Raw genomic sequence first — 15,792 nt, forward strand, 5'->3', positions numbered from 1 at the left:
CAGTGGGCAAAGTTCGTCTCGCTGTCTTCACCAAGTCAGTTTTATATATTATATCACTTACCGTAGCATCCTTAACAGACTTAAGTTCACACATCCTGCCCGCAGAACTGCACCCGAGTGCTGCGCCGAAAACATTGTCATTCCAGATGTTGATGAACCATTGCCACCAGTAGCATCTCATCAGGGCTTCATCGCTCACTTGATTCCGTGTTTTTGTATATTTTTGTAGGCCTTAAATCAGGTTCAGCAGCCGGCACGTACTGAACACATGGTTCTTTGCGTCGCAGTTGATTGGGGCGGGAGCACTTTTGGTCGCCTCTTCATGGAGCTGGACGTAAAATTTGGTTCAAAGAATCCCAACAATCACAGCGCTGTGCTTGCTCAGCTTCATCAACATTATGAAATTACCAGACAGACACCAGTCTGCCCTTCTCCAGTGGCCAGTTGGTGCTCCGTTCACCGACTGTTTCCTGGAGGCGCTCCTCCCATGTCTTCCCCTCTGCATCTTTAGTCACCCCTCTGCTCCCTCCGACTGTCTACGAGATCTGCTTCTGCGTCTGTCTCCCTTATTCAACCGCTTGCAGCACCCGTGCCTGCGCATGCCTCATCCCTCTTTTGTGCCCTGAATCCGCCCCCGCGTCCCCTGCACCCCCTGACTGTTCCCTGGATCCGCTGCTGCTCTCCACGAGTCAGATCCGGTGTCCGGATGTCATGCTGCTATACGTACCACCGGCCGCAGTGTTTATCTGAAGGCAGTATCACGTGGTGAGTCGGATGTGACGGGGCCGCCGCGCCGGTGGTGTCTTCTTGATCGAGCGCACTACAAGGCGACATTTCAACCCGTCGTGAATGACATCGCCGAGTGGCGTACCATTAGAGCCAGCGCAGTGGTGAATTTAAGACACTAGTAGACTTTAGCTGGGAGCGGCCCTCCCTAGGCGTGACGGTGCTCAGCTCTATCTGCCAGTGCGCAGGTGTGCTGAAGCGGAGGAGCAGTGTCTCAAGAAACGAGTCTACGAGTGAGGAAATATTAGTCGGTCAGCGGGTAACGAGCCCATGAGTCGCCGCGGGTGCCGTGCTGGTCCGTGGGCGCACGCTGCTGCCAGAGTCGTCCCGGCCTCTCGCGCCTCCACGGCCCCACAGGACGCCTGCACCGGACGGAGCCGTCAAGTCGACCTGGCGATCAAGCCAACGGTTTAGCACGGTGCCTTCGTCACCGCCGCCTGCCGCTGATACAGTGTCGGTCGTGGCGGCAGCCTGCCAGCGGCTCACCGAGTCACCACGGTGCCGGCGCAACGATGACCAAGTGTGAACGGCACACTGACGTCCACACGGCCTGGTGTAAGCATCTCGCTGGTGTCTTGCGATGAACGCAGAAGCCGCCCGTCCCACTCGCTGAGGCCGTGCTCACACCAGACTCCAGTGTGAACGCATACTTTGAACGTACTCGCTCACCAGCTTCCTGTGTAGACACAGGCTTTGACCGTGCTCTTGCACGAGGTCTGAGGCGAAGATCGGATTTCCCATCGCGTCATGGCAAATATTTCCCAGCACGCTGGTCGCAGCCAGCCTCGGGCCTTTTCGTCTCCTTGATGCCGACAACGTGACGGTTTACCGCTCCAGAGCCGAGGTATGGGGCCAGGCCAGTTTGGTCAGCGGGTGCGTCAGAAAGCCTGGCGTCGTATATCCGCTGAGAGCATGGCACGCCATGTAGTCCTGGCTGCAGCGATCGAGTCCGAGCCAATCCGCAAACTTAAGAGCAGACACTACCAAAAGCATGTCGCAGAAAACCACAAAGTTGACAACAGATGGCTCCGTCTGTCATTAGTCGCCAAGTTTTTGTCACAGGTTTTTGAGACACCGTTGGAACGCCCCGGGTCTCAGTCTGGGTTCATATCACGACACTCGGGGCTTGACTGTCCTCCCATTCGTCGAAATAATGAATGACAGATAAGACTCCCGACCAACGTCTACCCGAATGTGTCCCCCATGTGACGCTCACTGGGCGTCACACAGCGTTCGCAGTTTCCCGTCATGCCTGTGGCGAGGTGCTGTAACATGTCTCTGATCGTCGTTTCTCGTCATGTTTGTGGCGAGGTGGTGTGACATGTCTCTGACCGTGACGGCCTATAGCGCGCTGACATTCTTCAAAATGGTTGATAGAGTTTGATGCGAGGTCTATTGGCAAGCGTGGTGTATGTGTTTGTGCCAGTCGTGGACGGTTCCCACCCTGTCCTTCAGATGAGATGCTGGAGCACGAGACATCGAGCCTGCCAGTGCGCGTGCATGACCTGGAGAAGCTGGTGCGGGAGCAGCAGGACGAGATCGCCTTCCTCAAGTCGACCGTGTCCGATCTGCAACTCCGCCTGAGCCAGGTGGAGGGACACAGAGGTCAGTCGGCCTTAGAGGGATGCTCACATGCCAGGTCGGCTTTGCGGTCCTGAAACTGTGGTGGTTGTTAGCGACGCCCGAGCCTCACGAAGTCGGATTTCCTGCTGTTGTGAGAACATAGTATGGCAGCCACCTAGTAAGAATAGCGTCCAGCCAAGTGTGTTGTGCGACGATGTGATTTCAACGCTCATGCAGCCATGCCCAACACACCAATATAACTTGCGTATGATCGACACGGCGGTAGCTATGGTGGGCTTGAACACGTTGTTTTAAACATGTTCCACATATCGTAGCCAGCACGCTGAGGGCTCCTCCACCTCCGACCCGTACTGAGGGTTCCTCCACCTCCGACCCGCTCGATCGGGCGGGGCTGACCGCTGTCCGCTCTGTGATGCGAGGTCGGCTGACCGTCCTCCCGCTGGGAAGTGGGCCTGGCAAGCCGCCTGCCGGGACGGCCGGCTCCCCTCCGGCTTCCGGCCGGGCGCGGCCGTGCCGCCTCTCCGGGTCCCGACCGGGCGCGGCCGTACCGTCTCTCCGGCTCCGGCTGGGCGCGGCAGTACCTCCTCTCAGCTCCGGCTGGGCGCGGCCATGAAGCCTCTTTGGCTCCGGTCGGACGCGGCCGTACCGCTTCCCTCGGCTCCGGCCGGTCGTGGCCGTGCTGCATCTCCGGCTGCGGTCGGATGCGGCTGTACCGCCTCTCCGACACCGGCCAGGCGCGGTTGCACTGCCTTCCTGGCTCTGACCGGGTGTGGTTGCACTGTCTCTCCGGTTCCTTAGCTACCGGCAGAGTACGGTTTGCTGGAGGACAGGCAGAGAGGTGTCCTCAACCGGACCACCGCTGGATCCGGGACAGTTCGGCGGTTCACCACAGTCTGTACGAAACCCGTCCGACGGGAGCCGGCAGCAGCGAGCGGGTCAGGTCTGACAGGAGCCGGCAGCAGCGAGCGGGTCCAGTCCGAGAGGAGCTGGCAGTAGCGAGCGCGCCCGCTTCGACGCAGGCTCGTTACAGCTCAGTCCCCACGAACGCTTGGTGGCGGTGGCGCGGCGGCCCAAGCTTCGCCCAGCTTTCAGTTCAGTCTTCAGGCAGCCATGTGAGGGCAGCGGTGTGTGGTATTGCCTGGTCTGGTGCCTTTCTGGGAAAATTCAATAGACCGCCTTCCGCTGTCATTCAATGCTAACAATCCAGGCGCTCCAGACACGATGCCTTAGGTTGGGATATGGTAAGATTCGACACATGGTTGATGTGCCAGCAAGTCTAATGTGGCGATTGCTCTTGTTCTTGTAGCGAATGTTTTGTCCATGGAGCACACAGCTGCTTAATCGTCCAAGCATTGTTTTCGGATTAGTCTCGTCCATCAGACCAGGGGATGAGCCGTGACAGGTTTCGATTCATCACGCTCCATGCCCTCGAACAAGGGCCCTACCATCGCGCCGCCCCTCCTGCCTGCTGGACGCCAGTGACTGCTTCCCTGCCATATAGATGTGTCAAAAATATAGCCAACCTACCAATACGCACTGACTACATTCCTCAGTCTGGCACCTGTCAGCCGATTCGATCTCCGAGCTCAGCCCATCAGCCGAACAGCCGATGTCCTATCGCACCTAAAGGTTAGGCCCAGAGCGTTGATAGGCCGCTGGCAGTATATGAACATAAAGAGCGTTCAGTTACAAGTAAATCATGAGGTAGGCGTTACGTAGCCACCGAGTCTTAATAGAATAAGTATCGCAAGGTTCACGGTGGTCGCCAAGCTCAAATATAAGTAAATGGCTAAAACAGGTCGCTAATCGGGCCTGTGAAATCTGTAAACAGTACTAGCGAACTTCAACGTGTGGTGGAGACCATACGCGAGGCGACCGGCACTCGATCGGTGAGAACCCTGTCACCGATCGGCCGCGCGGTGCTGCGGCTGGCCTTTTGCCCGTTGAGATATGAATATGTTGCATGTGGCAGAGCGTTAAAGGCATCGAGACCACGGAAAAAGCCCGATCGGGGTAAATATGCAAAAACTTGAGGCATACTCGCCTGGCTCATTTCGTGACTGTCTTTTGGTGTTTGCCTTCTGCACTCTTCATGCTGAGATAGTTTTGCCGCCCTTTATGCGGAGAAAACTCGACAACGTATTGGCCCCAGCACGGATCCGGTGCGGGGGGGGGGGGGGGCGAGTACCACGTAGTTTTTCTTCCATTACAGTGTGTTTTGGCACGGCCGGAGGCCAAACAGTAAGTTAACAATATTTTAGGTGCACAAGTTTTGCTTGTGCTCAAATCCCTTTTTGGGAATGATAATTTTATGTTCCTTCTGGAGAAAATTAAGCACAGAAAACCTATTGCTGGGCCTTATCACCGGAAGGTACCGACATTTCGCTGTAGTCATTCCACGTCAAATCGATCGGACCATAACATGGCACTCTCTTCAGATTTGACAGAAACACGCCTATGATTTAATTACGCGGTGAAAACACGAATATGCAAAGTTAGAGATCTGTACGGCGTACCAATTATGAACGAGGAGCGGATGAAAATACGCGATGACGTCATAAACAGTATCTTTTAAGTTGCTTTAGCCAAAGAAAAATTGTGGGTTTAGTGCTTGAGGAAAATGTATCGGAAAGCTAAATAGCTATATTTTTGTAAGATGGCTCAATATAACTTCAAAGTCGATTAGATTCATGTGGTGACATACATCACCTATGATATCACTTTCAGAAAAATATGGTGCCTTCGATTTTCTTTGAAATTGCGGTCAGTTCAAGACCAATTTGTTGCCGTTCAGACTAAAACAAGAAATTGACGTGATCTCTTCTAGATCAGTTGCAAATTGAACTGGAACATTGGCGGATCGCGGCGGCGTGCCATGAGCCGACGATCGGGTGTCGGGTGGCCGGCGCGACCGGCTAACTGCATCGGAAACTGTCACCAAGACCCTGAAACCACCCATTTCAATTTCAAAACCAGTCATTTTGGCACTGTTTAGGAAACCTAGAACAATGTCTGAATGACAAGGGCGTGCTAATGGATCTCACATACCTGTCATCCTTCACGAGTCGCGTTGATCGCAGCGTCCTGCGCTCCGAGTCCTCACAGCACTTCGATAAACATCACATCAAGTTGAAATGGAGCGTAACATGAGAAAAAACGAACAACTTATCTAAAGTTGCATCCTTTTTTACTTGTCTTCTCTGAAGCTCGAACAAACGATGGCCCAGCATAGCTTGAACCACGCACATGAAATTCGATATAGCACTCAGCGAATTCGACACCGTCTCCGAGTAAATCAGGCCGGGGCCAAGGAAAGGTTTAGTGAGTGGGAAGTCTCACTGCCGGCGAGTAAATCAGGCTGGGGCCCAAGAAAGGTTCAGTGAGTGGGAAGTCTCACTGCCGGCGAGTAAATCAGGCCGGGGCCCAATAAAGGTTCAGTGAGTGGGAAGTCTCACTGCCGGCGAGTAAATCAGGCCGGGGCCCAAGAAAGGTTCAGTGAGCGGGGAGTCTCACTGCCGGGAGGGCGGGGAAGTAAGTACCGTGCAGTTGTGCTCATTTTAGAAAGCGCCCCAATGAAGTGCTCATTAAAAAAAATGGGTTGAAATTAGTTGAAAAATATTGGAAAACATTGTTTGGGTGGCGTTACGAACAATACTACGGCGAGTGCGGTGTAAACCATCCTGTTATTATACACGGGGGCCGCACTGGTGAATAACTTGTCCGCCGTTGCACGGGTACTGTTGACAACGCGACGGCTTAAGAAGGGAAGGAGGAAGTTCGGTGTTATCTCGAATGGCATGACGGAATGTTTATGCATTGGCCACTGGCTTTTCGGAACACGATTATCTTATCCCACAAGACGCAGTCCAAAGATGACATTGGGAAAACCCTCATGAGCGAGTAGCGACTTAACAATATACATCCAACCGTGGTATGCTTCAAAGCGGCTTATGACTTCGTCAGTGAAGTTATCTGTGTCATCAGTGATAGCTCAACTCGTTCAGCAGCTACAGAATACACTCCACAGTCATAGCCAGGAAAAAATGTTACCCAAGCTGAAAGCTTTCCACACAGTAAGAAACAAGTTAATTTCCATACCTATATGGCCCGATATAAAACATGTGTAACTCCCTCAACTTGTGCCACCATACTAATTTAGGCCTGAATGTGCATTGCACGTCCTCGCGACCTTTCATGCGATGTACCCATTCATCGAAGTGTGGGGGGGGACACTATTATATGCTTGACAGGGTATGGAAATCTGTGGTGCCCACAACAAGATCATATCCTAGCGTCACATGATATATTTCGCAGCTGCACCGACCACATTGCTGGCTAGCGAGCAGGTGAACTATGGACACAGTTTATGAAATGCTCTACGAGGCGCAGCATGAAGAGGTACACATTTGTGCATTTCAATCATGGCTTATATGTCAAACGCATGCGTACACCTCATCTTTCAACGAATAGTCCTGTAAGTTGTCTCGTACTTCACGTAGTTTAACTTTACCGTTTCATGTCCATTCGTAAGCCTTATTCTGATATATGTGACAGCTGGTGGAGTCCGCAAAACTGACCAATGCCTGGAGTGTAGGTTAACAAACGCATGAGCGCTGAGTGGAACGCACAGCTACATCCGTCATCAACCCTGGGAAAACACGCCCCAGATGGAGTTATATCAATGAGCATAACTGCTCGAACTTCCAAAGAAATCACGTGAAGGAAGAATGCGGCGCAGGAAATTGCCATTGTGACGACATAATTGTAAGAAAACCTACGGTGCAGAACAAGCAACCAAGGATTTGAACCTTCTTGCTTTATTTTTTTGCATCCTCATTAACTGACATGAACAAGTGATCATTTGCATAACTTGATACAAACCGCTTGATAAGCGACGGCTTTGGACGAATGATGCAGGGTGGCCCCAAAAAATGGGATTCAACTTTTGATAGGCTTCATTTCTTATTTTTTTGTCAGAACTGAATGAAACCTCGGTTATTACTTGTAAAAATGACTGCTTTCAGAAGTTCTGTGCGACTGCATCTACAGTCAGTGGTTTTGTTGTGGCATATTTTATGTTATATGATACGATTACGGTGACGGAACGGTAATGCGGTTATATTACACGATTGGTGGTTTTGCGTGGTATTGCTAAGTGAGCAGTGTGCGACCTCACTGCGGTCCGTGTTCGGTGCGAGGCGTCCTCCGGCCAACGACCACCGGTCAGTTGTCGGCAGTCCCTAGTCACCGCCCTGCCGACATCACACATGGTCAGCGCTTCGACACTCGGAGACGCTCAGTCGCGGTGGCAGCCAGTGCCGGCCCCACCGGAAGACTCGATCAGTCGCGGGGCAGACAGTGCCGGCCCCACCGGAAGACTCGATCAGTCGCGGTGGCGGACAGTGCCGGCCCCACCGGAAGACTCGATCAGTCGCGGTGGCAGGCAGTGCCGGCCCCACTGGAAGACTCGATCAGTCGCGGGGCAGACAGTGCCGGCCCCACCGGAAGACTCGATCAGTCGCGGTGGCAGGCAGTGCCGGCCCCACCGGAAGACTCGATCAGTCACGGTGGCAGACAGTGCCGGCCCCACCGGAAGGCTCCGTCTGGTCAGGTACTGGATGCAGCCCACTGACCTCGCCTGGAGCTGACCTGGAAGCGCTCGGTACGGCGCGCTTTCGGTTACTGGTCCACTCACTCCATGACCGATCAATTTGATCGTTTTCGTGCGATCACGTGACCATTGTCTTCCGGTCGACGATCCTCTTTCCTGCGAGGATCCTCGAGGAAAGGCATTACGCCTGCCCCCTGACTCAGCGCGGCGGTTAACAGCCAGGGCTTCGTCACCCTCGAGGGAGCGCTCTCAGCCTTGATGCAGCCGGAGGAAATGCCAACGTGTGTTGGGGTCGTGCGATCTGTTCTTGTGTGATCGCATCGCATGTAGGTACCTTAACCGGTCGCTGATTGCGGAAGCTCCGGCTGGTACCGCCTGGCACCGGGTGGATTATCAGTGGTGCAACTACTCTTGTGGTTGACTGTATGAACAGTGTATTCATTACTGGAAATCAACACGGTATGACACATTTTTGCGACGCGGTCAGGCTGGGATTTGGATACGTGATTTCTAAGCTTTTTGCTTCGACTCACGCAAAATAAAGTAGAACGCAGGTTGACACACCTGATCACGATATGACACGGGGCAGTTGGAACCTATTGAAATCTAGACACATTGTAATGCAGTGAGTTTGGCTCGTTATTGAGTTTTAAAAGTAGCTAATCGCTGCTGGCTTTGTACTGGGAATGAATATAAAAGCATCGGAACGTATTGTCACTGTGCCGCAACCAGCCTCAAAGCATGGGTGCACAGGCTTACTAGAGTCAGCGAGGTTTGGCTCGAAACTGCAGAGATTTCCACTTTAAACGAGTGCAACGCAATCAAATATGTCTTGTAACCTTACGGTGACTGTTCGTACCAGCTTGCACACCACGCTAGTGCCACGGCTACTTCTACACGGCCCGCTGGCGGTAAAGAAGCTCCGAAATCTGGCATTTCAACGACTCACGAATTCGTTCGTCATGTAGACGTGTACTTTAGTCTCCCTGTGGCTGTGCAAAGTGTACGTCGTCGCTGGTTGCGACTGGTTCGGAGTGCGCTGCACAGCGCCCATATGTACTGCGTACGATGACCATCTCTCTCTCTCTCTCTCTCTCTCTTCTCTTCTCTCTCTCTCTCTCTCTCTCTCTCTCTCTCTCTCTCTCTCTCTCTCTCTCCTCTCTCTCTCTCTCTCTCTCTCTCTCTCTCTCTCTCTCTCTCTCTCTCTCTCTCTCTCTCTCTCTCTCTCTCTCTCTCTCTCTCTCTCTCTCTCTCTCTCTCTCTCTCTCTCTCTCTCTCTCTCTCTCTCTCTCTCTCTCTCTCTCTCTCTCTCTCTCTCTCTCTCTCTCTCTCTCTCTCTCTCTCTCTCTCTCTCTCTCTCTCTCTCTCTCTCTCTCTCTCTCTCTCTCTCTCTCTCTCTCTCTCTCTCTCTCTCTCTCTCTCTCTCTCTCTCTCTCTCTCTCTCTCTCTCTCTCTCTCTCTCTCTCTCTCTCTCTCTCTCTCTCTCTCTCTCTCTCTCTCTCTCTCTCTCTCTCTCTCTCTCTCTCTCTCTCTCTCTCTCTCTCTCTCTCTCTCTCTCTCTCTCTCTCTCTCTCTCTCTCTCTCTCTCTCTCTCTCTCTCTCTCTCTCTCTCTCTCTCTCTCTCTCTCTCTCTCTCTCTCTCTCTCTCTCTCTCTCTCTCTCTCTCTCTCTCTCTCTCTCTCTCTCTCTCTCTCTCTCTCTCTCTCTCTCTCTCTCTCTCTCTCTCTCTCTCTCTCTCTCTCTCTCTCTCTCTCTCTCTCTCTCTCTCTCTCTCTCTCTCTCTCTCTCTCTCTCTCCTCTCTCTCTCTCTCTCTCTCTCTCTCTCTCTCTCTCTCTCTCTCTCTCTCTCTCTCTCTCTCTCTCTCTCTCTCTCTCTCTCTCTCTCTCTCTCTCTTTTGCTCTCTCTTTGCTCTCTCTTTGCTCTCTTTTGCTCTTTGGCTTTCTTTTGCCCCTTGGTTCTTTGGCTCTCTGGCTCTTGCTCTCTCTTCCCTTTGTGTGCCAGCTCCCAGCATGGTCTCAGCGGGCGTCTCTGGGATTCCCGCGCCCTCATAGCGCATCACCAACGATAGCTACAGCGTAACCATCTCCATCTCTTTCTCGTGTGGCAGGCCTAGGCAAGGGCTCGCCGGGCGTCTCGGGGATCCCCACGCCCTTACAGCGCATCACTAACGGCAACCACAGCGGAACGAACAGGAAGGAAGCGTTCAAAAAGGGTCCCGGCGTCACAGATGGGTAAGTAAAATACCCTCCACGCTTGCGCGCTCCGCACACATCGCTGGTGCTCCTCCTCAATGTTTGTGACTTCAGCATGGGCACACAGGCGTTTTTTTTAAAGAAGTCAGTACATTTATTTTAGGGTTTTTTAAGCGCGCCAGATTTTTTTTATTCTACATGACGTCACGCAGAATCTTTGCCGTCTGTGTCATTGCAAATACACCCATGGTGTGTGCCAACGCAGCCTGGCTCACTCCGGTAACTTTGATCCTTGAACATATAATTGAAGTGATAATAAACTGAATTGATATTTCTTCTCATGCACAAATGAGCTGATTTTACTTGCGGGTTGCCGCCCTTGCGATAAAAATTGCTTGAAGTCTATGTTTATGCGTGCGCACGATCCCAGACAATACCTTCTGCTCCGTGCGAGCTGGGTTGCTGTGTCAGCGGCCCGCCGACACAGCGGGCCGCTGTCTTCTGTACACCGTAGTAATGGACAAAACACAGTGTTCTCAATTCTGAGAAAACCTGAAATCCTGAGAAATCCTGAGAAATGAGAAAAATCCTGCCGTTTCGCTGTCTTGTCCGAAATGCCCATTCCCCTCGTGGTTGCCCCCTGGATCCGACTAGGCGTAGCATTTGGCCGGATCACGAGCCATGTGGGGAGCTGACTGGCGCTGGCCGACCGGCTGGCAGTATGGCAGTCAAGGAACGAGTGGTTAGTTGCTTGTAAAATTTACATGTGTTGCTGTATTCACTCTGCTCGGACACTTTGGAGCCGTTTGTAATCTGATTTGCTTGATTAAGGGAGAGGAAGAGGGAGAGGGAGGGGAGCGTGCGAACATAACGTGTTCATGGAGAGGCGGAGCAGGCATGCTCTTTGCTTTCGACCGTTGGGCCGTGCTTAAGGGCTGCGCACCACAACTGTTTCACGTCGGTGACGCAAAGTGACAAATTGGACACCCAAGCGCGCGACAGTTGAGTTGTCTTTGAGGGACTCGAAAATTGTAACATCATCGGACGACTTATCAAAGACTTCCAGCAGATGGGGTCCTTGTATTTGATATCTCTACACATAAGCTGCAGTGCGTTTGTACGTGCGTGTGTCGTCACTTGAACGTTTTCGGCCAGTTCCTCGACTGAGCCGTGCCTTCGGCCGTTCCAGCCGCCGCGTGCTGCACCACCAATCCACGGGCTCGCTCCACTCGGACGGCCGCAGCAGCCACAGCGTGTCGCCTGCTACCTCACCCAGCCCCACTGTCGCCAAGCAGCGTCACCTGTCAAACAGAACTGTGAGCCTTACCAAGAGATGGAGCTCCACGTCCGACTTCCAGCCCGTACGCCGGTCACCGGCCGGCGGCGGCGCCGCTACAGCTGTCAGGTTAGTCAAGCTCACCAGTCGGCCAATGACACCGAAGACAGACCTGTGTCCGGTGTTTTTGGTCGTCAGGCGTGCATGTAATGCTAAGCACGAAGCGGAACTGGTCTCCCTTACCCTAAGCGGGGGCGTGAGTTCTTCACTTTTAGTGTTTTGAGCGCTCAGACTTCTAGAACTTAACCGAATGTTTCCATGACGTGTGCATTCATATGCTTTTTGTTCCTTGTTTTTGGTGACTGGGTTGCTTACACCTATTTTGCACTGTGCTTTTATCACGCACCCCTTGATTTATCCCCTTAGTACGCGCACTGTGTGCGGGGCATGCCCCTTAAGCCGCGTTTCTCGAGGCCAGCACCGAACCTTCGCCCTGCACGTGTCCCCAGCCGAGCACTGTACCGTTCTCAGTGAGGGTTCGGCGATGCCGATGGCGTGCGTGATGTGCGGTGTGCGGTGCACGTCTGTTGTAGCGCGCGGCGGCGCCACTCGCACGCGACCCCGCCCCGCCGGCCCGGCTCGTACGCCGGTCAGAGTGGCACCCTGGTGGAGGAGCCCAGAGACATCTGGCGGCTGCACTCGGAAGCTCCGCCGGCGCTCGGCATACGGTACCGCACCGGGCTGTGGTGATAGGATGAGGCGTGAAACCGCTGAGCGTTAGATGGTCGCCGATGTAGCGAAGCGTGGTCAGGACACTGAGTTGTCTGGGGAGATATTGAAAGCATTGTTCTATTTAGTCTGAATGTTCATTCCCTCATTCGCAATTTACCGCTGTTTTCAACGGGAAGACCTCTTCAGGTTCAATCTGTTTATCGTAACTCCAGTGATGCCGTGTGCCCTTCCCTGCATCGCACATGAAAGAGCCCCATATTCAGTCATTTTGTATTTGATATTTACCAATTTCACCTTCATTGGGGGTACCTGCCCTTTTCAAATGACTTTTTGCTGGCTTTTGACTTTTGCTACCTTATCGTTTCGCGTGTGTGTGCACACCCGGTCGGAAGTCGTGCCGACATTTGTGCGCACCGTTGGAGCAGTGCGGCTTCACCAGTGTCTCGTCAGCTGACGCGTCGGATGACTTCAGACGTCAGCGGGTGGGCGCCCAGTCCAGCTCCAGCCGACCGAGCGGCTCCCGATCGGGGTAAGTCGCGAGCGACCGAGCGGCTCCCGATCGGGGTAAGTCGCGAGCCGACCGAGCGGCTCCCGATCGGGGTAAGTCGCGAGCCGACCGAGCGGCCCCCGATCAGGGTAAGTCGCGAGCCGACCGAGCGGCCCCCGATCAGGGTAAGTCGCGAGCCGACCCGAGCGGGCCCCGATCAGGGTAAGTCGCGAGCCGACCGAGCGGCCCCCGATCAGGGTAAGTCGCGAGCCGACCGAGCGGCCCCCGATCAGGGTAAGTCGCGAGCCGACCGAGCGGCCCCCGATCAGGGTAAGTCGCGAGCCGACCGAGCGGCCCCCGATCAGGGTAAGTCGCGAGCCGACCGAGCGGCCCCCGATCAGGGTAAGTCGCGAGCCGACCGAGCGGCCCCCGATCAGGGTAAGTCGCGAGCCGACCGAACGGCTCCCGATCAGAGTAAGTCGCGAGCCGACCGAACGGCTCCCGATCAGAGTAAGTCGCGAGCCGACCGAGCGACCCCCGATCAGGGTAAGTCGCGAGCCGACCGAACGGCTCCCGATCAGAGTAAGTCGCGAGCCGACCGAGCGACCCCCGATCAGCGTAAGTCGCGAGCCGACCGAGCGGCCCCCGATCAGGGTAAGTCGCGAGCCGACCAAGCGGCCCCCGATCAGGGTAAGTCGCGAGCCGACCAAGCGGCCCCCGATCAGGGTAAGTCTCGGCGCTTTGATGCGGTCGGAGCCGGCTGCAGAGAGCCCACAGCGGGACCACCAACGCTTGTGTACAGCTGCCGGTGGGCTGGGGAGAAGGCGAGGTAAGGCGTCAGAGCGCCCACTACTGCCCAGATGGCTGGGAGCCAGCCAGGAGCCAAACGTTATTAAAGGCCTGAAAATATAAACCAGCACGGACGTGGTCCCTCGGAACCTTCAAACAAGCGGGGCGCGGTTGTTTAACATCTAAATATTGTTGGCTTTGCATTTCCGTCCCCTTCATCATTGCCCAAGCTGTTTTGGATGTTCATGCGTCGTGCTCATCAGACACACGGTGAAACAGCCTGTGTAGTCTTCAGATGATGCGCAAAAGCCTCGTCGGTTATTAGTGTGGCGTCCACAGCTGTACCACGCTGTAGCTCTCTCGCGCCGGACCTCCGGCTATGCTGGCCAGTTTACCAATGCAGACACATACAGACCGCGTCAAAGCAGACTTGCCGGCCTCCTTGAATGTCATTTACAGCCCACCGTCAACGGCCGTCCCAATGTCAGTCACAGCCCACCTCACCGGTTGTTCCAACGTCAATCACAGCCCACCATCACCGATTGTCCCAATGCCAGTCACAACCCACCCTCAACGGCCGTCCCAGTGTTATTCACAGACCACCGCACTGGTGGTCCTAATGCCAGTCACAGGCCACCATTAACGGTTGTCTCAATTTCGACCACAGCCCACCGTATTGCAACGGCTGATTGGTGGAGCGATATTTGGGTTAGCCATTGGAGCCGCGCAGACCCCTGCTTCACTGCACGTCGGCATGCCAGACGCCGAGCCGCGGGCTAGGGGCCTTCACCGGCCAAAGTTCCTTTGCCTGACCTGCCCGCTATCCATGGGGCTGTACCACACCCGCACGCTACGCATTTCTAATCAGTCGTACTCACCGATTTCCCGCGCGCTTGCAATTATGCAGCACTTGAGTTCTGAGTCATGACTGAGTTTTGGGAAATTCGGCACCAAGCTTACTCTTTGCGTTGCCAGTTTTCAACACAATGTGAATAAAGATAAACTACTAAAAGGAACGCAGATAGATGCATGGTGAAGGATGTTTACAGCATCTATCCGGCATCTCACAAACGTCCTCCCTCACCCCCCACCCATGTCTGTAATTTTCCCGGAATCTGTACCTGAGCCAGCCCGATACCGATTTCCGATGGGCGTCCACGGGTCTGCCCGCCCGGTGAAGTCCTAGGTCTGATACCGATTTCCGATGGGCGTCCACGGGTTTGTCCGCCCGGTGAAGTTTTGGGCCTGAAGCGCCGTGCGCTCGCCATCGATCTGAGCCGGACCGGGCACTGCCCGAGATGAGGCCGCCGGCCCGGCCCCGGCCCGGCCTCGGCCGCGGCCCCGGCTCCGGCCCCTGGTGACGGGCTGGGTCGATGCGCCGACCTTCTGCAGCGGAGCAGCGCGCCGCCGTTGCAGCCGCCGTGCCGAGCGGCGCCAGTCCAGTCCGAGCGCACCCTGGGGCCGCGCCAGCAATGGTTCACACTGGTGTACGGTGTGCACACCATTCACCTACACCTGATGATTTCCACAGCTAGCTCTTGGTCCATGATCGCGTGGTCGCTGTACAGAGGCCGCGTCGGTACAGTTAAAGCGAAATATCACGACTGGATGTTTGAAAGGTCGCGTGTTCAACGTTCAAGTGGCGGAGGCAACGTTTGACGCCTGTATGCTGCTGAATGGAGGTGTAGGTGAGATTAAGCGCGGGCAGCGCTGCTCCGTTGGTCTCCAAAACTGGAAGGTGAAAAGCTGGTGGGGGGAGAAGCGAGGGGAGTGGAGTGGGGTGGCAACTGAATGAAGACTACCACTGGTACGTAACGTACGCACGGGTTATCACTTTGGTTGGCCCGAACGCCAAAATCAATTGCCTGTGGTGCGTGCCGCACTTATTACGCTCGGCTCTCCGTTGACCTAGTCACTACATTGCTGCTGTTGAGTGGTGGGCAAGTCCTGATATAGGTTTTCATGATTCTGCATGATTTTCCAGATCACCGGATGGTGGAATTATACGCAATAACAGCGAGTTGGTACATGTTAAAGCCTCATGAGCGCCCACTCTTTTTGCGCCCCTGCTTCCAACTAGCCGTGTTCCCCGGACCCGACAATCATAGCGGCCTTGAGCTTATGGGTGAGTCACAGACGAGAGAGGGGCGGCGGCAGAGCTTCCGTGTTTGGCCGCCCGACGACGGTGGCGCTGGTGTCGGTCTGGGCGGGGCGGAAGCCGACGGGCGGCAGGACAGTTGGTCGACGGCAGGGGTGGTGTGTGGTGTGACACGTGGGCGCGCGCACTGTGATAACAACATGGCTGACGACGAGTTTAAGGAGTGAGTTGGCAGC

At 54.6% G+C, this 15,792-nt stretch overlaps 1 protein-coding gene across 4 annotated transcripts in view; it reads left to right on the top strand.

The window, feature by feature from the left end:
- LOC119093773 (echinoderm microtubule-associated protein-like 2) overlaps positions 1 to 15,792 on the top strand; it is a 66,050-nt gene that overhangs the window by 36,942 nt on the left and 13,316 nt on the right. Inside the window, exons 1-6 of one of the 4 annotated variants that reach the window (XM_037216781.1) lie at positions 1,272 to 1,341; positions 2,242 to 2,391; positions 10,090 to 10,213; positions 11,364 to 11,579; positions 12,044 to 12,178; positions 12,655 to 12,711. In XM_037216781.1, coding sequence (XP_037072676.1) covers positions 1,299 to 1,341; positions 2,242 to 2,391; positions 10,090 to 10,213; positions 11,364 to 11,579; positions 12,044 to 12,178; positions 12,655 to 12,711 — 725 coding nt within the window. In that variant the 5' untranslated portion in view covers positions 1,272 to 1,298. Of the gene's footprint in view, positions 1 to 1,271; positions 1,342 to 2,241; positions 2,392 to 10,089; positions 10,214 to 11,363; positions 11,580 to 12,043; positions 12,179 to 12,654; positions 12,712 to 15,246; positions 15,780 to 15,792 lie in introns of those variants that run through there. The other 3 variants (XM_037216780.1, XM_037216782.1, XM_037216783.1) reach the window with 3 other exon arrangements.

This window comes from Pollicipes pollicipes, unplaced genomic scaffold, assembly GCF_011947565.3.
Source record: "Pollicipes pollicipes isolate AB1234 unplaced genomic scaffold, Ppol_2.1 Scaffold_4002;HRSCAF=4701_pilon_pilon_pilon, whole genome shotgun sequence".
Taxonomy (NCBI): Eukaryota; Metazoa; Arthropoda; class Thecostraca; order Pollicipedomorpha; family Pollicipedidae; genus Pollicipes; species Pollicipes pollicipes.